The sequence below is a fragment of the Rhinolophus ferrumequinum genome, chromosome 8 (genome assembly GCF_004115265.2).
Source record: "Rhinolophus ferrumequinum isolate MPI-CBG mRhiFer1 chromosome 8, mRhiFer1_v1.p, whole genome shotgun sequence".
Lineage (NCBI taxonomy): Eukaryota > Metazoa > Chordata > Mammalia > Chiroptera > Rhinolophidae > Rhinolophus > Rhinolophus ferrumequinum.
This window is the reverse complement of record NC_046291.1, coordinates 71020045-71038067: the sequence shown is the minus strand read 5'-3', so window position 1 is coordinate 71038067 and position 18023 is coordinate 71020045. Positions and strand designations below refer to the sequence as shown.

Here is an 18023-nt window from a genome sequence, read left to right as displayed (position 1 = left end):
TGCTCCATAACTGTTCGTTTGGACACTGGCTTAAGTAGTGATTGTCCTTTGGGATTATGAAAAGATGTAAAGAGATGATATAGAGATTTTAACCTGGAATATTGGATATGACCTCCCTCTATTCTTCTTCTTGACTTGGGTAGCCACACCACACCTGCAGGCTCTTGGAGGTCGCACCTGGGGGTACTACCGCTATCCTCAAAAGCCAACTCCCAGCATCCTTGCCCTTCCCCCTGCAGGTGGAGCGACTACAAGTCCCAGGACGCTCCGCGCTCGCAGCCAGGTCGGATCGCTGAAGTGACGTTATCGCCCGGGGCGGACCTGGGGAAGGCGGGGCGAAGGGGCGGAGGGGCGGGCCGGGGAGGCGGCGGAGCGCGCTGGTGCTGATGCAGGATGGCTGAGCGCGCAGGAGCCCGGGAGGTCTGAGCCGGGCGAGGCTCGCTCCGTGCGCATCGCCTCGTCCGCCCGCCGCGTGGTCGCGGGCAGGTGGGCTCGGGGCGCAGCGCAGGGCGGGGCAGGACCAGGGAAGGTAGGTCTGCAGCCCGCGGGGCCGAATGCTGATAGACTGCCCACCTACCCAGTCTCGCAGCGGCCAGAGCTGCCCATCCGCAGAGTTCGCCATGACCTGCTGAGAAGCTTCGTCGGAGGCTGCAGGAGGCGGCCTCGCTGCGGGCGGTGCGGTTCGCGGCCTCCTCCTTGGTCTTGCCGACTCCCGGCCCCCCATCCCCTCCCCGCGCCCCCTCCCTGCGGACGGCGGAGATGGCGGATCCAGCTGAATGCAGCATCAAAGTGATGTGCCGGTTCCGGCCCCTCAACGAAGCGGAGATCCTCCGCGGGGACAAATTCATCCCTAAATTTAAAGGCGATGAGACCGTGGTAATCGGGGTAAGTGGCGGGGGCGTCTGGCCTCCCCTCCTGCTTCGCGCCGCAGCCCCGACGGGCCAGACCTAGCGGAGATGCTTGGGCCGCCCCTTCGGACATCCCCGCAGGGATGCTTTCTCGGGTGGACTTGACGAGAGATTCCCCTACCTCCGCCCCATACCTCTCCCGGGTGGGTGGAGGGGCGACTGCGGACGGCGGGGTTGGCCCCAGGTGGTGCGGGTGGGGGTGGGGGGCGAGGAAGGGTTCCGCGCCGCCATTGTTCGCGGGGTGGGGGCCGGGTGGGCCTATTGTTCCCCGCCCTGGTCTTGCCGCGAGGGTCGTGTGTTCTGGTTACCCTCAAGCTGGGGTGGCTAGGCTCCCCTTAAAGTATGAGCTCTGCAAACCCACGAATGATTCAGGAGTCAGTTCGATTTATCGAACACTTTGCCTCTTCTCACGATCTTAGCAAAAGAAGAAGGAAAAACGGTAATGGGAAAATCGTAGCCTCGGAGCCCCCACGGCGGTGTAGACGCAGGTCCCCGAAGCGTTTCACCTTGCTCTGAGCGCCGAAGGCGGGGTGGGGGTGGTGGTGAGGGGAACTCGGATGGCCTTGGTGTCCCGGAGGCCTGTTATGTCTCCTGTTTCTCAACTCAGGCTACCCTGGACGTGGAACCCAGGTCTGACCCCTCCCCAATGGGGCGACTTCCCCACCTGTTGTCCGCAGACCCTTGAATGTGCTTCGTGTTGGGTGGAGACTAGGATGTGTGTCCACATCTGTGGGGCTCGAGTGCCCAAGAGCACAGCCCAATAGCCTGGCTGTGCCAAGAGCATAAGTTACTTTATGTGACTAGGGCTCCCCTCTGTCTTGATCTCCCTTCTTACCTTTCCCCTTCCCCCTCCGCACCACCACCCCTTGGCTCATTCTCTGCAGCTGGGTTTGCTGATGGGGGTAGGGAATACCATGAGTTTTTAGTTCTTAAAGGAGTATGTCAACTGAAATAAACCAGCCCTCCCCTTCCGCCCTTCCCCCCTCTCTCCGCTGTCCCCAGCGTGTGTAGTTGACGGTGCCCCCTTTGTATGCGAGCCGCATCGGGACAGATCGAGTTAATGGGAGCCTCCCGATCCCAGCTGACACGTTCCTGGCAGCCTGCTGGAGGCTGCTGATGCAGCCTTCTCGTTCCCAGCATTGATTAAGTGATGTCATCCCGATCACTGAGCATGCTCCGACTAACCTCCTCCCTCCCGTTCCGGGAGTGGCTGGTGTATTTAGGTCAATGATTGACAGGTGACAATTTACAGAGGGTCTCTGCTAGAGTCCGCCGGGCCTGTCTCAAGCACCAGAGGCCGACGTTTGCTGGCCCAAGCAGTCTCCAGCATCTTTGCCAAGGTTGTGCCGCAGTCCCTGGGAAGGTCTCCACGGACTCGCAGGCTCTAAATGTACGAGTAGGTTGGGCGCTCTCCTGGAGAGGGGAACCTGGGCAAGGCTCTGGCCTCAGGCTTCATCTTGCCATCTCCCTTAGGAAGGCAGTTACTCTTGACAATCTCTTCTCCCCTTTCCATTTTCACAGTCATCAGGAAACCATGACTTCCAAATACTATGTGGATGGGTACTCATTCCGAGAGCTGACCCATGAGGGTCTAAAGAGGAATTTCTCTCTGCTTAGTGTTAAATTGAAGAGAAGATGTATGTATGCTACAACTATTGATGAGGAGGAAAATTATGTAATTAATGGTAGATATGGGATAGTGATACATCCATGGCCAGTGCATGGGGCAAATAGTAAGTTGTTTGGGTTACACCTCTCACCTGGGATCAGCCTACGTTCTGATTTGATATTTCCCGGAGCCAGGCTTGTGGTTTAGATAGAGTGGGAGTTACTGAGGACATCTAGTCCTTGCCCCTTGCCTTGTAACAATTTTTTAACAAATAATTGTGCAGCACTAAAACACGTTTTGGTGACCCTTTTTTTTTTTTTTTTCTCTCAGAGGTTTTAAAGAACACCCTGGAGAAGTTTCTTCTTCTCCTTCTCTTCCTCCTGTCTTTTAAGAATGATATACCAGGACTAACAAGAGGAATAATAGGTCATTCTCTTTGATGTGCGTGCAAGGCAGAGATCCTTAGTGTTAGGGTTAACTTTCTTTGATGTTATAACATTACTATGAGTATATATTTATTTCCCATCTAAATATATATGCTATTGACCAAATAAATTGAAATATTATAAAATAAATTTTACAATAAAATAGTCACCATATAAAATAAATAATTTAAACAAAAAAATTGTTGGTTTGAATACATGTAGCTTTTCAACCGTAGAGTTTTGCTGAACTTACTATAATCCTTTTATACAACACACTTTTCAGTTTTCTTTAAGATAAATTTCTTATTGAAATAAAGCATTCATGTAGAAAGGTGTTATCATAAGTGTATAGCTTGATGAGCTTTTGTAAACACTCCCTCGCAATCACCTCTCAGACTAAGAAACAGACATTTTCAGGACCCCAGAAGTCCCCCTAGGGTCCCTTCCAGCCGCTAACAACCACTGCTGCAGGGTAACCACTGTTCTGACTTCTTTTCTTTTTTTTTTAATTTATTGGGGTGACAATTGTTAGTAAATTTACATAGATTTCAGGTGTACAATTCTGTATTACATCATCTATAAATCCCACTGTGTGTGTTCTGACTTCTAATGCCATAGATTAGTTTTGCTTTTTAAAATACTTTATATACATATAACCAAATGGTATGTTTGCTTTTGTGTGGGGCTTCTTGTGCTAAACATCGTGCGTGTCAGGTTCATATATGTTGTGGCATGTGGTAGCCGTTGGTTCATCGTCATTGTTCCGTAGTATCCCATGATATGCATATACCATGATTTATGTATCCATTAACTGTGGGTAGGTTTCTGGATACTTTCCAGCTTGTGGCTAATATGGACAGAGCTGCTGTGAACGTTCTTTTACACATCTTTTGGTGAGCATGCGTGCAGAACAATTTTAAAGCGAAGTGCTATTCCTTTAAGCCAGATGCTGAAGAGTGTTGGGACTTGGGTTGGCATGTGCTAGCACCCTTCCGATTGCTAATTAATAATGTGTAACTAAAGATGATGACAGTTCTGGCAGCCTGTATCACACTTTGTACACCATGTAGAATGGCTCCCCAATCGGTTCAGCTGGAACCAGCCCACGTGGCTCAGTTGCAGGTGGAGACTGGTTAAGGTGGGCACTCCCTTTTTTCCTTGCAGGGATACCTATAGTAGGGATGACCAAGGAAGGCTAGAACCATCCAGAAATGTCAGTCACCTTCACCCTCAACAGAGACAAGAATTAATGTCTGTTAGCTATTAATCCAAATTCAGAATCCCAGAAATTGCTTTTGAAGCTGGTGTCATTTGTTCTTTAAAGTCCTGTTCAATTCTTATGGAGATGTATGCTAAGAGGGAGATTTTTCAGGTGGAGTTTCTAGATTTCTCTTTTTAAGAAAATGTCCTGTCTTGGAAGAATCATCTCCATCATTCTTTTGTATTTTTTAGCTCCCGTGCAAAGTCGTTTTTTGTTTTTCTCTCTGACACTTCAGCCATTATCTCTCTCCTCACTTTGAACTCCTGTAGCATTTATTTCATATGTGACCTTACAGTCTTTTTGCCTTAGATTATTATTCGTTTTGATCATTTGTCTAATGACACTGTGAGCCATGTGTAACGACAGGACATTTGAATACATGTAGCTCTCCTGGTGAGGGGAACCTAGGCAAGGCTAGGTTCTGTGTTTTGCTTTTTTATACTTCCCAGAGCCTTGCCCATAGAAGGTACTTAATAAGTATTGATCTCTTTGTTGAGTCTAGAAATCTTTACTTTGGTATATTTATTTTTTGGACTTTTGATTGGCTGTGGGGAGTAGTTAAAAAACAATTTTAAAGTAAAGTACTATTCCTTTGCGCAGGCCTGGTAAGATAGCTTATGTTATACTTAAATGCTGTATAAGAAAACTGGGAAAGAACTGCATTCAGCTTTGTTAACAGTTAGAGCTGATGACACTGGTGGTGAGGTAGAAGTGAAGGGTGGGGGTGGCCTAGTGATTAGAAAAGGGACTCCTAAGTAATTCTCCAGAGAAAAATGCTGGATTTACAGCATTCCCCTGAGTACTCTTCCATTAGCTGCTAAAAATCCTGGTGAGTCATTTATTACTTCAGGCTCTGCCTATTGGTTTTAATGCATCTGTGGTTATGGAAACTCTTGGAGAGTTCCCAGTAAAGTTCTTTGAAATGGACTTTTGCCCTTCCTTTTCCTCGTTCTGGGTTTTTCTATCTTTTGCAGTCCCGATAAAGCAGGTCTTGTTAAAGGTGGATGCTTCCTTCTAAGGCAACATCAGTTCTGTTTGAGAGTCAAAGCAAAACATTAGCTACAAACCCTGAGCTGGTGAGTGGTGTGGAGAGTGGCATCTGTCTGCTGGAGCTTAGATTAGTTCTGGGCAGGGGATGGGCCAGGAAGGCAGGGGCCGAGACACAGACCAAATTCCGTGCCTTAGTTATCATTGTGGCAATTAAGGACTGAAGAAGTGAAGAAATATGGCTAGGACTTCTTTTTGTCCACAGGAATGGTCTTTAAAGGCGAAAACATTTAAAATTTTTCTTTTAAAATGTGCACAATAAGATCACTTTTTTTGTGTGTGTATAGTACGGAGTTTGACAAATACATAGAGTTGTGTAGCTGTACTATATTAGTTTTCTGTTGTGGCTGTAAAAAATGACCACAAATTTAGAGGCTTAAAACAACACAAGTTTATTATGTACAGTTTCTATAGGTCAGAGATCCATCAGGTCAGCTGGTTTCTGTGTTTCGTCTCATAAAGCCAAAACCAAGGTAGTGTTGGCGGTGCCATCTTATTTTCTGGAGAGTCTCGGGAAGAATCCATTTCGTGCTCATTCAGGTTGGTGGCAGAATTCAGTTCTTTGTGGTTGTAGGACTGAGGTCCCCATTTCCATGCTGATTGTCAGCCTGCACTGTTTTCAGCTGCCAGAGGGCAGTCCCAGGTCCTAGCCACGTGACCCCCTTCCTCCATCTTAAAAGCCAGCAACGGTTGAGTCCCTCTCATGCTTCACATTTCTCCTTCCTCTTCTTCCACAGCGTGTCTTTCTTACTGACTCTTTTGCCTCCCCCTTCCACTTTTAAGGGGCTGTGTGATTACAATGAGCCCACCCCGATAATCTGGGATAATCTCCCTATTTTAAGGTCAGCTGATTAGCAACCTTAATTCCACTTGCAAAGTTCCTTTTATCCTGTGATCTTCACTTATTTACAGATTTCTAGGGATTAAAGTGTGAACATCCTTTGGGGCCATTATTTTGCCTACCACATACTGTCATAATCAAGGTACAAAACGGTTTCAACACACACAAAAAAGAAACCCTCATGCTCATGCCACCTCCCTGTAGTCAAGCCTTGTCCCCTGTCTTAACCCATGGCAACCACTTATCTGTTCCTCCTCTCTAGAATTTTGCCTTTTCCAGATGATCATATATTGGAATCATATATTAAGTATCCTTTTGAGTCTGGGTTCTTTTTCTTAATATTTCTTGGAGAGTATGTTGTTGCATGTATCAGTAGTTCATTCCTTTTTTGTTGCTTAGTGGTATTCCATCAGATGGGTGTTAGTTTACTCCCCCATTGAAGGACATTTGGACATTTGAGTTGTGAAATCACAATCACAATTTGGGGTGATTGTGAATAAAGCTGTTGTATACTTATGCATATAGGTTTTTTTTTTTTTTTTTTTGTGAGAATACATTTTTATTGGTCTTGGGGAAATATCCAGGAATGGGATTGCTAGATTATATCGTTAACTCTATGTTTAATTTTAAGAAACTGCCGAACAGTTTTCCAAAGTGGTTGTACCATTTTGCATTCCCACCTAAAAGCAGTAACATTTGAAGCTAGGCTTTAAAGACTTTATTCAGTCACTTTGTCTCAGTGACTATTAATAGTAGTGTTGAGACGTATCAGTTCTTCATTCCTCTGTGCCCTAAATTCAGAGATGTGTACGTCACCTGTAACTGGATTAATGGTTTCCTGTAAATATGCGCTCTGAAAGCCTGGAATGAGTGATCATGAGAGAGTCGCCATAATCTGGCATGTGCCCCTGGAGGCTACTCATTGTTGCGGTGAGCACCCAGTCGGCGCTACATAAATGAATGGAGTTGGTAGAGGCAGCAGTGAGAGCCAGACAGAACCGAGTGTGGATTCACTAGCTAGCTGTGGGGCTTTTTTCAGGTTGCTTAGCTTTTCTGGACTGCAGTTTCTCATATTTAAAGTAGGGATAATTACTTATGTCACAGAGTCTTCAGGATGAAATGAAACGAAAAGTGGTCAAAACGGCATCTGGTACAGAGAAAAGGCTCAATAAATGCTAATTATCTCCTACATTTCCTATCTCCCTCATAATTTTCTTCATTTTCAGAATTAGCTTCGTCCCCCAAAACGACTGTCCTTGAGCCTGGCTCTGCCCTGAAAACCCTTATGCAGCCTCATTTCTTAGGCATTTGTTCACCCCACTCCCCAGCTTGGGATAGTCTCTTCAGCATGTTTGTAGAATTCTAACCAACCGTGAAGGGAGAGCTCGTCTTCCATTTACTTATAGGCTGTCTCAGCTGTTCCTTTTATCTGCAGTGATCTGTTCCTTTTATATACAGGAGTGTGTGTGTGTGTGTGTGTGTGTGTGTGTGTGTGTGTGTCCCCTCCCCATGTGAATTACAAGCTTCTGAGGGGGGCAGGAGCTGTTTTCTTTGTATTTCTTTGTCTCCTTTACTATAGTTGTACAGTTGCTTAGTAAGTGTATCTTGATTATTGAGGGTTCCTTTCAAACTCCTGTTTCCTTCCTGGAATCAAGTCTCCATAAATGCCACTTTCTACATTTCCTTACGTAACTTGGATATCACTGGGGATTTCCCTGTGTCTCTACCTGTGCTTGTCTGGCCCAACACCCCCCTATTTAATGACAGTGTTTTCCATTCTCGGCTCTTCTCCCCCATTCCAAATAGGAAACCTCCCCCACCTTTGGGTTCCCTTTATTCCCTGCCTCAGATTTCTCACCTGTGTCTACTTATTAGGCAAACAAAAACAAAACTACCTACTCCCTAATGGTTTCTCTTGAATTAAAAAAAAAAAAAGTTCCTCAACAGATACAATTTCAACTTTATTTCTCTCAGGTTTTTTCATAAAGTTCTATTTTTGTGGCTAAGAAAGTTCCTCCCTTACCCAATTTGGTTCATATTGATCAAGTTCCTTTTAGTAGGAATTGAGTTGTTGGGTTTGTGGTTATTTGCAAATATCACAGAGAGCTTGGGAGAAAATGGAATTTTAAATTCATCGTAGTATCTCCCCAGCACCAAGCCTGGACGCAAGTCAGACAGCCCAGGACAAACTCCCAGCTCTACAGCTTCTTGTCTGTGGGAACCTGGACAGATTGTTAAACCACACTTAAGTTTCAGTTCTCTGGCCTGTGAAATAGGGATCATAACACTTTCCCCCTTCTAAGGCTCTTTGTGACGTTTATACAAAGCTGAACACAGTGCTAGGTATGTAGCAGGTATTTAGAAAATGTACGTTATTATAAGACCCACTAATGGTTATTTCTCTGCAGTCTTGTCAGACTGACTAATCTTGGGAAAGCTCAGAATCTTCACAGGTTCCCCAGTGCCCTCAGGTTGTGTTAAAGAAAAAAATTCTGACATTTGTACAAATTGTAAGGAAGACTATTGTGATAGGTGTCAACGCAATAGGGAAGGGAAATCAGGCTTGACTCCAAATACCAAGTGCAAGTGGAGCAGTCTGGGGGGTCAGTGGGTGGACATGTAGTAAGACGGGACATCAAGCGTAGGGGCAATTCTTGCTAAACTGACCTAACGAGATTCTTGGTGACCTCAGGTTACCTCAGGGATTGAGGGTGATGAGATTTTGAGGGTGGGAGGATTCTCTCCAAACTGCTTTAGCAGAATTCTTGCTAAAACTGGACTCCAAGGACACACATGGAAGTCCGAGATCAGTCTCTTCCACCCCCAACCAGCTGCTTGCATCCTACGTACCTGGGATGATGGTCCTCAAAGCCCACCTGTATGGCAGGCATCCATTCCCATGGCACCTGTGAAACTTTTTCTGACCAGCCCCTCCGCCCCTCCCCCCTGGCCAGGTTGACACTTCCTTCTGTGCATCCCTTGTACCATGTACAACTCCTGGCTGAAACCCCCAGTACTGCATTTCATTTATTTGGGAATGCGTGTCCTTTTCTCCAATTGAACTGAAAACTAATGGAGTTTTCAGCTATTATTTATTTATTTCTATTTATCGCCATCTCCAAGGCCTGGAACAGTGCCTGGAGCAGAGTAGTTGCTCAGTACAAGATGTGTTTTTCTTCCAAGATAAGAGGCTGGTGTTTTTTTTTGGTTTTGTTTTGTTTTTTAACTTTTATTTATTTCAAATGTGTTTTTCCAGGACCCATCAGCTCTAAGTCAAGTAGTTTCAACCTAGTTGTGGAGGGTGCAGCTCACAGTGGCCCATGTGGGGATCGAACCAGCAACCTTGTTAAGAGCACCGTGCTCTAACCAACTGAGCTGACCAGCCGCCCCCCAAGATATCTTTTGACAGAGATGAAAGAATGCTGACTCTTCTGGGCTGTCAGACGTCAGAGGCTGGGATTATTTGCCTAGATTTTTACTTTGGCGTCTGTCCATCTCTGGTAACTTGTTTCCCCTACTTTGGACGTCTTCATGGTTTTTTTGTTACATGTTTTTAAAAGAAGTAGCTTTTTCAGGAGTCCTCCTATATTCCATGCTCATTGGAAAAAATTCAAGCCATTCAGAAAAGCATGAAGGTGAAATTTACTTTTAATTTTAGGAACCAGAAAACACCATTGTTAACATCATATCGTTTATTCCAACTCTTTTCTATAAAACATTTACACTTTGTTTTAAAATAAAGATATGACTTTATAAAATCTGTTTTGAAACCTCCCATTTTACTTAATGTATACCTCAGACATCTGCATTTTTAAAGGTTACATATAATTCCATCATGTGTCTAATCAATACTTTATTTAATAATAGTATTTTATTTTTTTCTAGACATTTGTGTTTTTCTTTTCTGTTATAAACAAAGGTGTGATAAACATCAGTGCCCACATTTTTTTTATTTTTGTCCCATTATTTTGTTAGAATACTACTATACATTCCTAGAATTGGGATTGCTGGGTAAAAGGCTACAGATAGTTTTAAGGCATCCATAGTTTTTGAGAGGGAGCCATTCAGAGACGAATTGTCTTCTGTTTTATACTCTGTACTTCTCTGCCCACCTCATGGAATCTCTGCCTTTTTGTCTCGTAAGGCACCCATCCCTTCAACCTGAGCTAAATTAGATTCTTACAGAGTGTGCTTCGTCACGCATTGTTAACCCATAGATGAAGAACATGGCAATGCCTTCAGACTTTTAATATAAACCACAGGATTTTGTAGGCTGTCTCTTGTCAGTTTCAATATCCTAAAGGATGTTGTTTCTTGGTGATCAAAAGCTAAATGTCTCTCTTGAGGCAGGGAGTGAGAGAGGCCAAGATTGTAGTCCTAAAGAAAAGGAAGATGGATGCACCCTTTCTTCTTGGTGCTGACATTGAACGGCCTGTGATGTCTTCTGGGCAGTGGTAAATGGAGAAGGGATAAAATAGCCCACTCAAAATGCCCTAGGAAGAGCTTTTACCCCTTTCTTCCCCCCCTTGATTACTAGGTACTCTTTTTTAAAAACTTGTTATGTAAAATGTCAAATATACACCAAAGTAAAAAGAATAACAAAATATACCCCCATGAACCTATCAACCATCGTCAATATACTGGCCAATCTTGTTTTTTCTATACTCTCCTAACTTACCCCCCCAAAATCACTCAATTGTTTTAAAGTAAAATCTCATATCTCACACCATTTTACCCCTAAACTTTAATATCTATCTCTAAAAGATCAGGACTCTTAAAACCACAGTAACATTATCACAATGAAAATATGAACAATTCCTTAATACCAAATATCCAAATTCATCCCGTTGCCTCATAAATTCTTCTACATTTGATTTGCTCATATCAGAATACTACCGGCACTATTGATTACAAGTGAGGAGAGAAAGAAATGCTGGTACATAATGACCTTGAAACGAGAGAGGCTTTTGGTAGGGTCTTGGGGCGGTAGAAATACACAGACCAATCAAGGCTCATCAACATTTCCAGCCCATGTCCCTTAACTATGGTCACGACCCAGTTATGTTTTTTAATAAACCAATGCTGGCATTGCAGTGTCACCCAGAAAAGCTATTTCAAGAGGTGCATGCTTTATAGCATTTTCCCTGCTGCTGCTTCCCCTGGCTTTAGTTGGCTTGTGTAAGTGGCAGGAAAGCAGGGCACACATATCACTTGTTTGTCTTCCAAGCTCAGTACCCAGCCTTATTGGTTCTATTACCAACCACTACATTTAAAGCAATTCTTTTAGGTGTGTCTAGGTGTACTAGTATTTATTACCTTTTCAGTCAATGAATACCCATCCTTGAAGTGAATGAATACTAGAAAATAAATCCACAGAGCTGAAGGGAAAACAGGTGAGACCAGAATTCAGTGCAACACAATTCTTTAAGGAAGGAGGTTTGTAGTTCCCTTTTTATTTCTTATCTCTTTTCTCATAAAAAAAAAAAAAAAGCCCACAAACTTTTGAAGGGAGATGTGATTGGAGAAAAAGTGCAAATAAAAAACCAATCCCAATAATTTATGCTTTAACATCCTTGACTACAGGATATCATATGGTCGGAAGAGCAGCGGATCAATAATATTATTTTACAAACATTTTATTTAAAGATGTGGGTTACACAGTTCTGGATTGACAAGACTCAGTGACTCTTCTTTTGCCAGGCCCAGGCTCTTTCATAGAGCGGTCTCTCCCATTTCCACGTCTCATTTTGCCTCACGAGGAAACGAGCAGTCTGCTTCAATTCTCTGAAGAGATTATGACATAGATTTTTTTCTGAACAAACTGTCTGGCACCTCACTCCTCAGAGATTATTGATTTTCATCTGGGAACCTGGGGAAATAACAACTCCATCTGACATCAGAAACTTTGGATTAGTCTTGGGGGAAGGGATTTCTATTTCTCTTTCATAGTCACCTCCTGCCCCAGAGAGAGGAACAAATGCCAATCTGATTGGTCAGTGTCCAAACCTCTGTCGGGCCTGGTTACTGGTGGGCAAGAGCCCATGTGAGGCGGTCAGTTCCTTCCTCTGTCCGCCTCTGTGGTAAGCTGACCTCAGCAGAGTCTGGCTTCCTGGGCTGCCGTCCAGGGGCTGTTTTTCCATCTCCTTTCTGTGTGGTGCTGAGTGGATAAGTTAGGCTGAGTCCATAGATTCATTCCCCTGTGGGCTGGACTCAAGGTTCTGAAGAGGTTGGGCTTGCAGGATGGTGAGGTGAGGTGAGGAGAGGAGGAAGACCATGTAAGCCTTCCCACCCAAGGCTCTGGCCAGCTCCTGGATTGGGATGGTGGGTGCTGACGCCCTACCCAGGTGCTGTTTGGATACCTGCTGTATCCCTGTTCCTGTGTTATACAGACTTGCTCAGCCAGTGAGGAGAAGGGGGCTGACTGGGCCCCCAGCATTCCTGGGTGCCATGATGATGCATCAAAACCTTCTCCTAACTGCTAATTGCTCATATGTTGTTTGTGAAAAGTAGACTTTGGAAGGGAAGTCTTTAGCTCTTCCATAATCATTACTGAGCAATACAGCCTACTAATTATCTGTCCAAACAGGCGGGAAAAAAACACCCAAAGTACTATATTCTAGAGTAACAACAGTTACTTAACTCATGTGTTTGTTAAATGTTCCTTAATGAATAACGGCTCTTGATAAAGATTGGCTTGAAGATCTATTTTAAGCAATATTTTCTGGCCTAGAATTTATCCAAAAGAGCTGATAGAGGGGAAAATACACACCTATTTAATACTTATTTCTTTAGTTCTGTAAAAACCAAATACAAAGGGTAACATAGATTAATGGGAAACTTGAGATTAAATGAGCTCTTTACTACTATGAGAAATGTTTCCTTTGATAAAGAGTGTTTTTATGTTCTGTAGAGTTTGTGGAGCTTCACTGTAATACTGTGCTGTCCAGTAGCCGCTGGTCTCATGACTGTTCAGCGCTTTGCAGTGTGGCTCGTCCAAATTAGGATGCTTAGTAGCTGGAAAATGTACACTGGTTTCCAAAGGCTTAGTACAAAAACAGGAATGTAAAGTATCTCAGTTCTTTTTTGTACTCATTCTATGTTGAAATGACAATATTTTGAATCTGTTGGGTTAAATAGCATTAATAAAATGAATTTCCCCTTTTTTACTTTAATGAGACTACTAGAAAATTGTAAGTTATATGTGTGAATTGCATTTTTGGCTAGCATGATTTTTCTTTTGGACAGCACTGCTTTTACATTTAGGTTCCAACATTCTGATTGTGGTTGCATTTATTAATTTATGTTCCATTTCCGCATATTGGGCTTATTGTGTGTCAAGCTCAAGTGCTAAGCATTGTGGACTTTCTGTGCGTGGTAAGTAAGACAAAATCCTTGCCATCAATAACCATATATGTATATAATCCAAATGGGAGAAAACAAGGAGAAAAAAAAAAAATTGGCATGCTGAGTGTCCAAAGAGAAGAGGAAACAAAGTCTTGTTAGAGTTAAAAAGAGAGTGCACATCTAGTAGTGTTCATGGAAACAAACCGCATGCAGAGGGACCATTTGATCTATTCCTTGATTCACGTGTAAAATTGGTTTCTTTATATAAAGTCACCTTGCGATTCTAGGTAAGCTGCTTTATAGATTTTCGTTTTGAATATCGTTGAGAAAACATGGGAGAAGGGACGTGTGCCATAGCCTGGTCCATCTCTCTTCCCCGGCCCCCCCAAATATTATGACTTTGAGGGTTGTGGTCAGGAGCTTCTGGGAGGAACAGCCGGCCCTGCATCCTGTAATTAAGTACCAGCCATTTGCGGCAGCGGGTTTGTGATCCATTTGTACGGGGTGACATTGAGAACACCAAGAGGCGATCCCAGCATGTTGTCTTTGAAAAATGTCACGAGTGTCACCCCGCTGCCTGGCTCTCACCGCAGCTGGCCCGGGGATGGAGCACCAGGGCCGCGGTCCTTGCCCCTGCCAGCTGCAGGCCACGCTGCTCATGTCAGCCTCCCCAGGCTGGTAGTGTTTGCAGGAAAAGCCATGGTGATTGCAAATCTGCCACTTACCTTCTGTTTCCATTCTGTTGATAATGCTAGGAATACCGAACCCTCTGGTCTTAACGCTTTGTTTTTAGCACAGGCTTCTAATGAGGTCCCTCTACTCTGCCAAACAAAAGTGCCCATTAGGAGGACGGGTGGTGGGAGGCGGCGGTGCTGTAGGGGTAAACCAAGGAAATGCTGCCTTTGTGGCTTACAGGTGCCTCTTTGTCTGGGCATCTGTGAGGGGGAGAGGTCACCTTGCAGGTGAAGGCCACACAGCTTTTTGGAGGAGCTGGTTCTGTGCTGGAAACTCTTTCCCACCCCCGTTCATGTCCCTGTTTGTCTGGTTTGGCACAGAATTGATTTATCCCTCTTTGTAAATGGCAAAAACGCTATGATGGTAACACGAGAGCCCAGCAACCGCAAAATCAGCCATAATCTTAGCATCCTACACCATCCAGTGTTATTTTTATATCCTCCTTTTCCCTCTCTTGGTTGATACTTAACATTTAAAGAAAATGTGTTTCCAACCATAGATACACAGTTCTGCCTTTTTTTCTTTTTACCTAAGCTTAGTCCATTAAAGATTTTCTGTGTTGTATAATATCTTCATGGTTGTAACTTTCAGTGAGACTTCAGTGTCTGTTGGGCTGATAGATCACACGTCGCTAACCCATCCCACGGTGGTTGGTCGTACAGACCTCATTTCCCCTGTCTCTGGGTGATGGTTTGGTGAACGTCCTCATTCACAGAGCTATTTTCTTTGTGGAGTTATTTCTGTACATTCTTCAGAAGTGGATTTACTGGACCCAATGCTGTGAACATTTTAATTGGTCCTATTAAACATTATCCTGTTCCTTTCTATAGGGGTTTATCAATTCCTCTGGCCCCCTGAAGGATGTGAGAGCATTCTATTTGGCAGTGAATTCATTTTTGAAGTAAAGGAGATGTATCATTTGAGAAAGTGATTTGTACGTCAGTGGCCTGTGATTTATGTGTCTTGGGTTATGTTCCAGGCATTTCCTCTAATTTATATGAATTTTAAGCAAATAGTATAACTATTTAGTGATCTTTAAAAATTTGGAAAATGTTGTGACTGCTCACTCGCGGGTTGTGGAAGAATTCACCAGGCAGGTAGAAATACAGAAGGAAGATTTATGAAAGTAGAAGGAGGGTGGGCTGGGCCGAGTCTGCTGGAAACTACTGCAAACTACTGCATTGAGTCTTTGTCTCAAGTTTAATATTTTCGAACCAGGATGTAAATTCTTTGGCCGGTAGTGGGATTTTCTGTTGAGTTCGGCTTTGTCCATTGGGGTGGAGGAAGAGGGAAGCAGTTCAACTGGTTATTGCAACCTTTGCGTATGTTATTATATGTAGATTTAAGTTGAAACCAGGAGTTTTTGCATCCATACAGATACAGAACCTCTCCCAAGTCACAGGGCCAGGATGGGTGAAGTAAACTGAAACATTGAAACTGGTCTGCATAGTAAATGTACAGCGAGCAGAATCATTAAGGCCTGGCACAAAGGAGGCAAAGAAAAGAGCGTTCAAATAGTCCCGAGCTATATTACACTTGTTAATTCGAATTATACCAGAGGTGCAAATCTCCAAATAGATTTATGACAATCCCCTCGTCTTAACAGAATATTGCTGTCACTGGGCACGTCCAGGGTTAGGCTGGTGGGCGAGGCGTCTCCAGGTCTATATAGAGGAAGGAAGTACTTGGCAGGGTTGCTGCACTCTGACCCCCGGCATCCATCAAAGGGATTGATTGGAGGTGGTGATTTACGCTTGGTTTTACCTCAGGGCTCTTCTCACATCCTCACAGATATAATTGTTTCTTCTATTGCATTGGTTAATCTTCACACCATCTCGAGCCTAACTGCAGCACCCATAGGGATACATTTTGCTCGATGACCTGGGGCATCTGGTAGAACCCGTCCTTCTTCCGGGAGGTGTGGTGGCACCACACAAAAGGCATGACATCATGCTTTGGTGGTTATAGATACTCAGGGAATCAACAAGCTCTTCAGTTCTGGAGTAGCCCCCCAGCGGGGGTCAGCATCCTGTGGGCATCACTGGCAAAGCCAGGGCTGGGACAGGACAACCTGAGTAAGGTAAGCAAAAATGAAGGCAGGTGGAAAAAGAGGGAAGGAGTGCTGTGGGCCCCCTTCCTGGGTGTCTTTGTTCTGTTAATCTTATTTTAGAAGACATGACACATTTCCTTTCTTATACAATTTACTTTGAATACCAAGTGCTGCTCCCTGTTGAATAGGTTTAGTCATTCTTTTTTGATGCCTTAATTATTATGTTGAATACCATTTATTTAAGAAACTTACTGGTTTGTAAAAAATTTATCTATAACTCGGGTTAAATTATAAGTTTTATAAATATGATAAATGAGACAAACTCATGGTATAAAAATCAAACACCACAGAAGAAGATAAAGAGAAAGGGAAGGATAGGATAAGAACTTTTCCATGGGAGAAAAGATAATTCAAGGTGATTACTGTGTGTTCAAGGGAGAGGGGAAGCGTGGGAGCCTGTTCTAGAGGCCCGTGCACAGAAGTAGAAAGGTGGTCAGATGAAAATAGACAGGAGGGAATCCGATGTGAAGGGCCTTGAAAGTCCGCTAGAGGAATTGAAGTTTGCTTTGGTTGACTTCTTCCTCTCCTCTATCCTGCAGCTGGTTCATAAATACAAAACATTTCTCCTTCCATGCATGTGGCCCTTGGCGTCAAACAACCCTTTTCAGGTTCCCAGGTGATGGGTACTGTTGAAGTTTGCTTTTCACAGTTCTGTACCTGGCAGCACAGTGAAAAACATGCTGTTCTAATCCACCTCAAATGAGTTTCTCCTGTTTTGGGGCCTTGATTTATCATCCAAAAGGATTAATATATTTTGTTTAACCCCAGTAGTTAGGAGTGAAGTTTTTCTTGCTACAAATTTCAGAGGATTGACACACAGTCAAGTATATATAACTTAAGCCATACTTAACATGTTTTTCTGACATAGACGGTTCCTGGAAGAATTTTGAATTGTAGGTGAGAACTGTCCAATTTGGAATATGGTGCACATCAAAGACTCCTCTGTACAGCGGTAGTTTCATGTCTGTTGTTATTTTAAGGGAAGAGATGACAGGAAACAACTTATAAAGTGGCTTAATTCTGGGAGAAATTCTTTAGCACTAAATTTTCTTCTTCAAGATGGAACTTACTCTGGAAAGCGAGTATGGGAAGTTGGAGAGAGGTGCTTTGGATGCTTAAGGCCATATTTAGAGAAACTTCCTCCATGTTTTTAAAGTTAAGGGTTGCCTCTTTTTTATTGTGTATTTGCCTCACTCCACCCCACCCCATCCCAAATATAACTCTAGGCATCAATGTGTTCAGTATAAATATCAGGTCGTAGGGTGTCTCGATTAGAACCGCAGACTACGTGTCAACTGCTCTTCTTACAGACCTTTATGGACCTATTTGGTGAATTGTAATTTTCTTCTTAGACAAATGAACTTATATTCTTCCTCGATTGCTTGTATCATATCATAATTCTAAAAGAGTAGTGATAGCAGGTAATGAAATATGCTTGACTTAGCAAACATTTATGGAAGTACCTTACATATATTCATCCATGTATTTTAATCATCAATACCACCCTGTGAGGTTATTGTCACAACCCCTCTCCCCTTTCCACAGGGGAGGAATCTGGGGGCACAGAGAGGTTAAATAACACTCCCAAGGTCACACAAGAGGAAGCTGTGGCTCTGGGATTCAACCCCTGGCGGTATGACCCCAGCGTCCTTGCTTTTAACTGTTTGCTGTGTTGTATCTAGGAAGTGTTGCTCAGATTCTCTGCCCCTTGGAAAGTTGCTCTGCCCTCAGCACAAACAATCC

At 43.8% G+C, this 18023-nt stretch overlaps 1 protein-coding gene across 1 annotated transcript in view; it reads left to right on the top strand.

Annotated features, from left to right (window-relative positions):
* Window positions 1-383: 383 nt before the first annotated feature.
* KIF5C (kinesin family member 5C) overlaps window positions 384-18023 on the top strand; it is a 143348-nt gene continuing 125708 nt past the window's right edge. The window contains 1 exon segment of the mRNA XM_033111683.1: window positions 384-885. Coding sequence (XP_032967574.1) covers window positions 760-885 — 126 coding nt within the window. The 5' untranslated portion in view covers window positions 384-759.